Source organism: Chiloscyllium punctatum, chromosome 3, assembly GCF_047496795.1.
Source record: "Chiloscyllium punctatum isolate Juve2018m chromosome 3, sChiPun1.3, whole genome shotgun sequence".
Lineage (NCBI taxonomy): Eukaryota > Metazoa > Chordata > Chondrichthyes > Orectolobiformes > Hemiscylliidae > Chiloscyllium > Chiloscyllium punctatum.
The window spans coordinates 77,516,406-77,528,844 of record NC_092741.1 but is presented as its reverse complement, the minus strand read 5'-3'; the positions used below and the strand labels follow the sequence as shown (position 1 = coordinate 77,528,844).

Here is a 12,439-nt window from a genome sequence, read left to right as displayed (position 1 = left end):
GGTACAGCCAGACGGGAGAAACCAACAAAGCACAATCCAAAACAAGTCCTCAATGATGATCCAAGCAAATGTTATTCCTGCCATACCAATGGCTGCCATGACAGATGAAGGCTACAGCAGTGGGGAGATCCTCAGTCATTGAGGTTCCTTGTCACTAGGAGTGGATCTATCTCCTGTTGAGTACTCTGTATCTGTTAATGAGCAACTGCATTTCCATGACATAAGACATCCCATACAAGCTGTCTACCTAGAGCTTTTTGAAAAGCTTCCTTCACTTTTCCTGTTCATAATAAAAGTTCATTTTTGCATTTTTTGAAGTCTTTCCAATATGTAAAGCTCCTATATTAAAGAATAATAAGATGCAATGCTGCAATGCACAGTAAGAAAAGAGTATCGCTCCTTCAGACAGTTCAAACAGGAGATGGCACTCAGGAAGGGTAGGCTTTGTGGCCTTATTTTTGTGGCTTCAGTTACCATGACAGTCAATCAGCATGTGATGATGGAAGGAGGTACAATAATCAAAAATATAAGATTCTATTTCCAATGAAGTGTCTCCCAGGCTGACTCTCTGCTCTCAGAAACTTTTGTTAGTATTTTACATGTACTTTGAAGGGCCATTCGTGGTTGACAGCCATTGACCTGGTCTACAGCTGGATTTTAAAGTGTGAACTGGTGCAGACAAATTAGGTGAGCAGCACAGAATTGCATGAGATAACTCAGAAAGAGACCCTCCATGAAATATCCTGAAATTGACACAGCCAATTTTGGTTAAAATCAGACTGTGAGACCATGAGATAGAGGAGCAGAAGAGGCCAATCACCTCATTGAATCTACTCCACCATTCGATCATGTGTCTCTTAATCCTATTCTCCTGTCTATTTCCTGTTATCCTTGATCCCTTTAGAAATCAAAAACCAATCTATCTCTGTCTTAAATGCACTTAATGACTTGGCCTGTAGCAATGCGTTCCATAGATTAACCATAGATTAGGCTGAAGAAATTCTTCATCTCGTTTCTAAAGGAGTCAACCTTCACTCTGAGGCCATGCCCTGAGTCCTAGTCTCTCCTATTAGTGGAAACATCTTCTCCACATCCACTCTATCCAGGCTTATCAGTATTCTATAAGTTCCGATGAGATTGCCTCTCATCCTTCAAAACTCCATTGTCCTGAACCCCCCACTCCTCATATTACAAGCCCTTTATCCCTGGCATCATTCTTGTAAACCTCCTCTGAACCACCTCCAAGGCCAGCACATCTTCCCTTAAGTACAGGACCAAAACCACTCTCAATATTCCAAATGTGGTCTGAACGGAGCCTTATGCAGGCCCAGCATCTTGTATTCTAGCCACTTGAAGTGAAATAAAAGTTCAGCCATGTTGTTTTATTTGTGAGGAAAGAAAGACATGAATTACTGAATGAAATGTGTTGGAGTGTGCTGACACAAAGGTTAAAACTTGTTCAAATTCTTGCTATAAAGTGAGATGTGCTGTTAAGGTTTTTCATCTTGCGTTCATCAGCACAAATACAGGAATGTTGAAGGAACACAATACTTTACACTACACGGGAAAGAGATACTGATTTGCAAGCTTGTGCAATACACTGTAAGCAATGATCCTGAACAATGATTTTTTAAAATCTTTTTCTTAAAAAGACACTTTTTATTAATATCGACAAGGAAGAAATTCTACATTGTTTGCCAGTTTGTGATATTCATTTCCAGCATACGTGATAATCTACACAGATTTTTTTTAAAAATAAGCAATTTTCAGCAGCCCTCATTCAAGTACAAAGTTTGTTGGCAAATTGTATGCAGAAATATAAACGAAAAATTATATAAAAACATGGACTTCAATGTAATTTTTACACAAGAAATGAAGTATTATATTACAGGTTTCTTCAACACCGTGGTCTGAATTTTAACAAGGAGGTCCCTCAGGTTATTTCTATCAGGGCGAGCTGTTATACAGTTGGGATAGTCACAAAGACTAGATTTCCTGAATATCCTGTAGAATTTAATGGTAGCATTGCTTTAGCTTGTTTTTGTTTCCTCTGTCTTCCATCCACTGGCCACTTGATCCAAGTATGGAAATGTATTGGAAAAGTGTGAATGACAGGGGGAAGGCATGGGCCCTTGCGGGGTCAGAAAGTTTTCCAGTGTTTCTCACCTATAGGAATAGAAGATTTCAACAATCATGAAGGTTTATGGTTGCCTGCTAGTTGGTCATCAGGATGAGGAGCAAATGAACAATTGCTGCGTCAGGAGGGCATTTGTGGGGTAAATGGATAGGCTGGGACAAGCAGTCTAACTACTTGCATATCACAGCCAATGGTGTGAGAAAATTACTGCATAGATTCAGCCCAACTTGCATTTAAGTTGTTTTGTTTTGTTGTCCAGAAAACCCTAACATCTGTACTTATAAAGTGAATGCCTGTTAAAATGAAGGCATTAGCCGTGTTATCATATTTAAGTGTCAAACATGTTTCCCAAAAGGACCTTGATCACTAAAACCAGATGCACACGTGTATGTGTGTGTGTGTGTGTGTGTGTGTGTTTGGTTCCTGTCCCAGATTTTTAACACTTAGATCTCCAACCCAATCTCAACACACCCATTTTTGGGAACCAAAATCCTGACCAGTTGATCCACAGAATAAGTGAAGACAAAAATAATCTGTTATATAGTTGGGCAATGTAAGTAAATCATTAAACTTCTAAATAATTGAACTATAATGTCAGTGTTAATCAAAACAGCCTACATGTATTAAGGATTATTTTTAAAAATGTAGAAATGAAGACTTTATAACTATAATGCCCATATGTTTGTTAGATTTCTTTTTTAAATGGTTGACATTAACACATTTAAATCGCATAGCTCTGAGAAAGGAATTTCAAATAAAGATATTTAGCTTACATACACAGCAGCCGTACAGGATAATCTTAGAGCTCTAATTAATTTCAGAACAGATCCTTATGGTAAAATTTAATCATGTAAAATTATAAGTACCATGTGGTACAAATCATGTACAAAATTACTGTTTGAAAATAAAATCCTACGCGGAATAAAATCATTTTATATTCATAGCACAAATAGCCAATTTACTAATTTTCTTTTTTTTCCCACTAAAGCATTACTGATAATTTTCATACAAAATTCCTGATAATATATCATGAGAAAATAGACTAATGCATAATTCAAGGAACTTTGGGCACATGAGAGTACAGTCTTGTTCAACTAATTAGAGGCAGGGTAAGTGAAGAATAAGACTGAAGGTCAAGGCCATCAATCATCAAGCAGATCCTTAGTTTGGCAAAACAGTACATGTGGAATCCATTACTGTTATCTTATGGGAAGGAGACTTATTTTTCAGTTAATATTGCAACAACTAAAAATAAACAAAGAATTGTTTACACAGTTCTGTCACAAATACAGATCAATATAAAATTATACCACATTATAACATTAATTTCACATTTAAGGGTATTTTAAATTAGATTGAAGTCTTCAAATTCCATCAGTATATTGCTCCAGTGGATGATTTCACTTTGTTATTAATTACACAAACATTGAATAATGAAGCTGCCAACAGCCAGAAAATATTTGAAGATATAAATTAAGCAAAAGATAAAATTGATGATGTGGTAAATTTAACTTACAGTTACAAAACTTGTGCATTTAAAATCATTTTTTTTTGGCATCAGATAACCAAGCAATTTATATTCAACAAAGGCACTTGTGCAAACATTAATCCAAATTTTGCTGGAGTGGGCATCTTAAGGTGTAACCCATTAGTTAAACTTAGAACAGCATATTTAGGCTTTCAATATATTTGCTGACAATTTTGTTGAGACAGCCGATAACATGCTGAATGTGTTGGGTAAAGAAAAACTAGTGAATAAAATGTATTTGGATTTCCAAATGGCATTTATTTAAATGCCACATGAAAGGCGACTCTAAAAGATAAGAGCTCATGGTTTTGGCACAATGCATCAGAGAGAGTTTAGTGACAAGCTAACAGAAAATAAGAAAGTAAATAGACCATTTTCAGATTGGCAAATTGTAACTAAAGTGCTGTAAAGTGATAGGGACTCAACCATGTATAAAGTCATAGAGATATACAACATGCAAACAGAAAATAAGAAGGTAAATAGACCATTTTCAGATTGGCAAATTGTAACTAAAGTGCTGTAAAGTGATAGGACTCAACCATGTATAGAGTCATAGAGATATACAGCATGCAAACAGAGCCTTCGGTCCAGCTCATCCATACCGACCAAGGGAGTGTATTGCACCTAAATGTGCTGACAATAACACAGATAGATGGGAAAGGAAATTGTATGGATGACACCAAAAGTCTGCAAAGGGGTGTACTTAGGTTAAGTCAGTGTTGGCAGATTTGGCATAATTTGGAAAAAAATGTGAAGTTATCCACAATAGCAGGAAGAAAATGAAAACAAAATACTAGTTAAAAGGAGGGAAAGTACAGAATGCTGTTATAGAGATTTCAGTGACCTCCTACAGGAAACCCATGAAGACGCAGAAGAGTGTTTAGAAAGGCAAAAGGTTCGTTGACTTTTATTAAAAGAGAAATGGAGTAAAACAGGAGGGGAACCTTGTTGTAACTTTACAAGGCACTTGTGAGACTACACATAGTTTGCTGCATACTGTTTTGGTCTCCTGACTTAAAGTTAGATAGCAGTATCAAAAGCTATTCAGAACAGGTTTACAACGTTGTTTCCAGGGATAAAGAGATTGTCTTATGAAGAAAGTTGAACAAGTTGTGCCACTACCAATTGGATTTTGGAGGATTAAGCATCTTACTGAACAGTGTTAGTCTTTGAAGGGGACTTTAAAATATGTTAATTGAATGATTTCCTTGAAGGAGAATCTGGACTTGGAGGCACTGTTTCAGGAGTCGCCCTTTTAAGATTGAGATGAGGAAGAATGCTAATACAGAGGAACCTCGATTATCCAAATGTCGGATTATCTGAAGAAGATTTCAAGGTCCTACAAAAATGTTACTTTAAAGAGGTAAGTGTAGTCGGATTAGCTGTACTGAAGGAGATGTGAAAACCCTGGCAAAAACAAAGAAACACAAGCAGCTCAAGCATCAGCAAATGGACTTTTTTAGATAACAGTTAGTTACGCAGCCCTGTGCAAAAGTAAGTGTTTTACAGTATTCCTGTCACTTTACTAGGCCATTCATGAAACAAATGGCAGAGAAAGTAAACAGATGCGTGAGACGGTGGTGGTCTTTCTATCATGGGACTGAGTTTCCGGAAACTGACAAATGTTGTTGTAATCGTAGAAGCTGTTCGGGACCTTGTTTAATGCCATCTTCGCTATCTTCACCACTCCTTGCCAAATGCTAACTATGGCACTGCTGCATTTTTAAAAAGTTTTCTTGTGTTATTCTTGCTTTATTTTGTTCATCATGTAAAATCTCCGTCCTCTTGCGCTCGATACATTAAAATTATAGATTTAGACAAATTCTCCGGTAGAACACAGTATTGGATCAGCATGACTTCCCTTGATTAAGGTAAAATCGATTATCCAAATAATCAATTATGTGAACAAAATAATGCCCGCCCATCTTGTTCAGATAATTAAGGTTCCTCTATTGAAATTCTCTACTCCAGTGAGATGTATAGGCCGAGTTATTGACAATATTCAAGAATGAGATTGACAGACTCTTGAGCCATGGTGGAAGTAAAGGGCTATGGGGATTTGATAGAAAATGGAGCTCAGGCCATGATCAGACCAGCTGAATGGTTGAGACATTGGAATGAGCTCTATGATCTACTCCTGCTCCAATTTCTTATGTCATAATAAATAAAGGGAAGAATGAGAAGGACAGAAAAGTAGTGGATGAAGTCAATGTCAAATCAAACTTATGAAGATCAGGAAAGGGAGGGAAAGCAACATTAATCTTTAAAACACAGACAAAAGAAAGAAAACATGCGACAATCAAATTGAATTTTAAAAAAATCTCCAGCAACAATTTGAAATTTAAATAAGTCAGACTCCATGCTTTACATAATCATCTTCTTCCTGGAAAGAGAATTGTTGGCAATCATTACCCAATTAATATCATGATAATTGTTATTTGTCCTCTTAATTACTGGAGTTAACCTGGTGTTAAAAATGTGGATTGGCAAATAATGCACAATTCCATGTATTTCATGCAGAGGTTAAAGACGGGTGAACTTTCACAAAACAAATGATGCAGTGCAGATAAATTGTCCAGCAACTTAAGGTGAGTCCGAATTCGCTGTTTCTCTCTTTCACTCTGCATTTCTCTGTCATTTTTGTGCATTATTCACCAGTTTTTCTGCAATAGTTTCTTCTTATAATTCAGTAAGAATTTTTACTCTACATTTGCTGCAAGGTTGGCAATACTGCTTTTTGGTTTTAAATACTTAAATCAGTCTCCAAACATCAAAGTCTGTGGAAGCGATATCCCCAGTGCCTTTGGAAAAGGTAGACAATTAAAATGAATCAACTGCGTGGTCCCTTTCACCTGTTGTATGTCAGATGAAGCTTTACCAAACATTTCTGAAGTTAGTCATGAATCCTAAGCCAAAATTTATGAATTGTAATCAGCATAGATTGGAATATCTTTAAGTTTTAATGCACCAAATTCAGTACAAGAGTGTAAAAATGGAAATAGTTCAAGATTCAAGTAATTTTCTTTGTCACAATTTACAAAACATATGATTAGTTGCAGTTTAATTTTCAAATATAATTAGGTTATATACATTTCAATATTCTGCAGTTCTACAAAATAAATTTAATCTGTATCTGAACATAAATTTATATACAAGCTGTGAAAGTACCATTAAGACTGTATGTAATGTAGTGTTGTGAGGCTGAATTTTGTATAACAATGTAGATTGCTGAGAATATTCAACAATGCTTTGCCCTGAAGGCATACTATAGTCCTTTAATTGTAGATTCTGTGTTCATTGAAAGAGACTCATTCTTTGACCAAATTTCAAAACATATGTTGATCAGAGAGAAATTGGTGCAGAAAGGGTGATGCTATGTTTTGTGACAACCATTTATCTAATTAGAATATTTACAGAAATAACGTGTGAATTTCTATGAGTACTGGGGGACAGGATAATTAAAAACTGCCAACTACTATTTGAATACAATTTGGCAAAAATGGTGAAACATGTAATACATTATTTGTATAGTGAAATCTCACACAAGTATGCACTATATAATCTGAAGTTAACAGAGATAAACTTTAACTTCCTCAGGGATTCAAAATGGGCAATAGTGGATTGACCACCTGTTATGTATCACACTCAGTTTTCCTCTATATTCCTCTCATTTAGACACAGTAGGCAGAACAGAATTCTACAGGCAGATTTCATCTCCAGCAATAACTCAACTGGCATCTAATATCTTAAGTTCTCCTTGTGTCTGTCTTCAAAAGGTACTGCCTCACAGAACCTTGGCCAAGTGTCACTTTCTGCTTGCCTTTCCACTTGGTTATTGTCTATTCTTGCTCTCATGTTTTGGGGGGTGCTGAATGTTTTTGAATAGCAATGACCTCCTCATTTCTTTAATCCACTGCCAATGGTGCCACATCAGCCATCTCTGATGCATATATTTCATATAGAATAACATATAGAGCAATTGCATGGAATTTGATTTGGCCTTTACACTTGTTTGTGAACTCCTGACTGTACAGCCAAGATAAATTATATTCATATATGTATAGTATGTGTACGCAATAGCCCCGAATTGATTTATAACTGAATGGCTATGTATATGATTGAACCACTTTCACAAATTATAAACATCAAGATGAGAATGTTAAATCAGTTTTGATCAGAGCAGATAAAATGTTAAACTTTGTTTTATACATTAGCTAACAAAAATATTAGCATCTGTATAGGCTGAAAGATCAGTTTCAAAGAAGTCCTCCAGTTTCCACTGCAATGTTTCAAATGTTGGTCTTTCAAAATCTTTGTCTTTCCAGCAATCTACCATGATTTCATACAATGCAGGGGGGCATTCCGAAGGGCATGGCATTCTGTATCCTCTCCCCAGTTCCTGAATAACTTGGTAATTTGACATTCCTAAAGAAAAGAAATATTTACCACTTTTTGCAAAAATAAAGTTTAAAATATAAAATGCTATTGTTCCTCAAATTTCAAAAAAGTTACATTTTAATTATTTTACAATCAAGATACAAATAAAATCACTCTCAGAAGAACTCCATAATAACTCAATCTGGTAGATCAATAAATTCCCAATCAAACCAGTTCCCAAATGTGTATGCCACTTATGTTCAGTCTGTTCTCAACAATAATTTATAGTTTTCATGAAATTCATCATTTGTTTGAATTATAATGATGTACATTTAAATAAGATATACTTCAGCCTGTAACTTTGACTTTTATTGTCTTTCTTTTCCACAGAGATTAAATAAAAATGCAGTATCAGGATCAGTGATCATAAATGTGCCCAGATGTGATAAACTAACCTGGATAAGGCATCTTTCCAAGAGTGATTATTTCATACAACAGTATTCCAAAGGACCAAACATCAGATTTAATGCTGAATTTATTAGAATGGATAGCTTCTGGTGCAGTCCACTTTACAGGAAATCTTGCTCCTTCTCTCGCTTCATAAACATTTTCATCTTCTGTCTAATGGAGTTAAAGGAGATAAAATTAAAAATTGTTTAAATGATGTAGTTAAAATTACTTCAGTAAAATTGCATACAGTTAAATGGAAACCACTTAAAACAAACAGAACTTCAAATAGAAACATATGATTAAAAACACACAGTATATAAACATTGAACAAGTGGTAACTTTCCAAGTTTTACTTTTGAATGGGTCTCTTTAATTTCCATATTTTGCAAAAGGTAAACCAACAATTGTTTTTCAATCTTGTGAAGGAATGTTTGATAAGATTTACATTCCACAAACTGACAGATGCCTGTTCAAACTTAAATTACATCACTTACACCAGCCTAAGAATGACAGAGAAGCAAATCAGCCATTAAAACAACTTCTGGATATCATTGCTGTCACAGGTTTAAGCCCAACAAGCATCTCTCAGAGATATTAGCTCTGAAAGAAAGATCATTTCTTTCATTTGCTTTAACTTCACTGTTAGTACAGGGAAGTGTACAAGGTGGCCATCTTGTTAAAGTAGGACATAAAAAAATTTTAAATCTAAGCTATTAATTACATTTGTTTGAATAGTAGTGAAAACAGACTATCACTATCCAACTTCCATCATTTGATTTTAATTGACTAAAAGTGGTTTTAAAAAGGATACTACTGACTTTAAATGGTGACCGTGGTTATTAAACAAGCCCAGGGAACTCATGCAGAACGTACAAGACAAACTGCATCAGAATTTTCACATAAATGAAGAGGCACAAGCTCAATAAGATGTCAAGGAATTTGCATCTCTTATTTTACTCTCACCCACATGGTAGCTGTATATATTGGGAAATAAAAGATTACATGCAGCGTGTTCAGTCTGAAAAAGACAATAAAGCTATACTTAGAATATATAAATGAACGTTACTTCAGTCAATGGCCTTTGAGCAACAAAAGAAAGAATGCAATGTGGATTGATAACAGCAAGGATAGTGAAATTCTTCTCTTCCTCTCTGTCTCACTCTCTCAACCTCCATCGCAATATCAGGTATCAACACTGGTATAATGCAAACTGGAAAAACCCCTGTTTACTGAGAATTCAAAGTTATCTGCAAGCTTCACAACTTTGAAGGACAGACGACAACAGCAAAACAGTTGTGACTCACGTTTCAATCTTGTAACCCAAGAACTCAAAAAACTTCAAACTACAACTGCCTGTATCTTTCTATCTGTTTCAACAGCCTTCTTTACCCATCCTTTGTTTTGGCTTGCAACCTGTGCATTAGATGTCACATCTTATTATATTTTCTCAGGGTTGCTCGAGAATAAAACTCCTCTTTTATTCACTTAAGAAAAACTCAGAAATTGGGTCCCCATCATTTCTGATCGAGTTAACATTATTTTTATTTAGTTTCAATTAAATGAAGTGCTGAGGAATCTCAGCATATCTAGCAACATATCTGGAGAGAGAAACAGAGTTAACATTTTGAGCCATTATGACTCTTCTTCTGAACTGAAAATAGGTGGAAACATTACTGGTTTCATGGCATTGAAAAGGATAAGGAGGAAGTACAGAATTGCAGGTGAGGGCAAGGTTAAGGAAGATTCAAAGTGCCACAGAACAAAAGCCAAAGGAACTAGGTAACACCTATGAAGATAACCCGGAATAGAGCCACAATAAGTGCTAATAACAGAACAAAATGAATTCTACCTGAAAGCAAAATCATAAACAGTAAGGTATAGACATAGGAAAGGAGGGGAAGAAGAAGGAGGAAAATTTTAAAATGGCAGACAGAGTTCATGCTCTGATGTTGCTGAGCCAATCTTGAGTCCTGAAGGCTATAAAGTGCTTAAGTAAAAAATAAAGTGCCGTTCCTCCAGCTTGCATTGGGTTTCTCTGGAGCCCTTCAGCATGTACAGGTCATAAATGAGCGCATGAAAGTACCATGTCAATTTAGTATGCCAAGCTACCTGAGATCTCTCCACCATTACTATGACCTTTGTTCCATGACATCTTGGATCTCCAACTCCTTTAACCTTTCCCGGAGCAGCCCTTTTGTTTCACTTGCTCCCTCCTTTCCGTTAACATTGCACAAAACCCATGACTTTTCCAGCTCTGAAGACCAGACTCAAAAGTTTTACTCTGTTTCTCTCTCCACGGTTGCTGCCAGAGCTGCTGGGTTTATAAACAAGAACTGTGGATGTTGGCGATCTGAAACACAGAAAACCAGAAACTGCTGAAGAAACTCAGCAGGTCTGGTAGCATCTGAGTTCTTCAGCACTGTTTTGTTTTCAGATCTCCGACATGTGCAGTATTTTGCTTATATTTACTTAAGTGTGGTAGCTACTTGCTTAAAAATGAATTTAATATGTATTGTTGGACTGAAGGAGAGAAGATTAAAAATAGTGGAAGGCTTTTCACTTCCTAGACTGAACAGGAAGCGGATCTTTCCGAACCTGATTGGAACAATTTATGCTTTTAGGCCAGAGAGACATTACAAAACTGACTCTGGACAATGCTTTAATCTGCTCCAAGCCATTACTAAACTGCATCACAGCCATTGTGGGAAAGGAAAGGTAATTAGTCATAGCTTTCAAAGGATCATACACACCTCTCGCAGAAGAGAGAGAAACAATTGTTTCTCTATAGTGTGTGGCAGGCAGCATTCCATATGCCTGAGTAAGGTGAGAAGATAGGTTTCCATGAATGATCACAGCCTGTACGGGAATTGAATGTGCTCCTTTGGCATAACATCACACTTGAGCAACCAGCCAATGCAGCTAATCAACCCTACTTGGTCAAGTGAACATGCCAAAACAAAGTTTAGGAACTCAGTAATTGCCAGTAAATAAAGATACCAAAATAAATGTTGCATTTACTATTCAGAAGCAAAAGCAGCCAACTAACTAATGTCAAAACTAAATCAAATCAAAATACTGTAATGATTTTGATTTTAACACAATTTGTCATATTTTACCTCTTCACATTTTGCCAAAATGTGTATATAGGTCATGGATATATTGTTATCTCATATTATTCTAACTAAACTGATCTTTCATCTTGATCACAGCTTTCCTGGTGATAAACATCCCACTATTTTTATTCAGGAAACACTTTGGTAACTAAAATTTACAACAGGCTATGTCTCTTCTTTAAGATAAAATTATACAAAGGGAAAACAATCATTAGTCATACCATAAAAACTCGAGCAAGTCCAAAATCAGCGACTTTACAGATGTTATTTTCTCCAACCAGCACATTCCTTGCAGCTAAATCCCGATGGATGTAATTTTGAGCTTCCAGATACGCCATGCCTGAAGCCACCTGTGCTGACATTTCTAGCAGATCATTTATGGTCAAAGTCATCCCCTGGTTTACTGTTGAAATGAATATGTGTTGCATATGTTAAATTTCAGAAGCTATTTCCATTATCCTAAAGCTTGTAAGCTCTCAAAATAGAACTAATGGACATAAAGCTGAAGCCTAACTGAAGCAGAAATGGCAGCAGTAAACTTCAGTACAAGATTTACTTAACATGAAAATCAACCCACAGGCTTTGCTCAAATTCAGAATATTTATTTTGCTAAACCAAAAATGAAAGAAGAGATTTACATTTGGTGTCCAGAATTCTTTACATATGATAACACTTTGAAGTTGTGGTATCCATTTTATGGCACACACATCCCAATCACTTTACAATTTCCAGACTTTTGCACTGTTTTGTTGAGCACCTGGTCATAACAGTTGAAAGTTAATTTAGCATCAGTCATAACTGACGAATAAAATACATTTTTATCATCAATGCCAC

General features: G+C 35.9%; 1 protein-coding gene across 2 annotated transcripts in view; it reads right to left on the bottom strand.

Annotated features, from left to right (window-relative positions):
* Positions 1-1,678: 1,678 nt before the first annotated feature.
* Positions 1,679-12,439, bottom strand: part of frk (fyn-related Src family tyrosine kinase) — a 114,060-nt gene continuing 103,299 nt past the window's right edge. For both annotated transcript variants that reach the window (XM_072555673.1, XM_072555663.1), the window contains 3 exons: positions 11,827-12,008; positions 8,498-8,663; positions 1,679-8,090 (listed from right to left, as the gene is read on the bottom strand). In XM_072555673.1, coding sequence (XP_072411774.1) covers positions 7,876-8,090; positions 8,498-8,663; positions 11,827-12,008 — 563 coding nt within the window. In that variant the 3' untranslated portion in view covers positions 1,679-7,875. The remainder of the gene's footprint in view (positions 8,091-8,497; positions 8,664-11,826; positions 12,009-12,439) is intronic.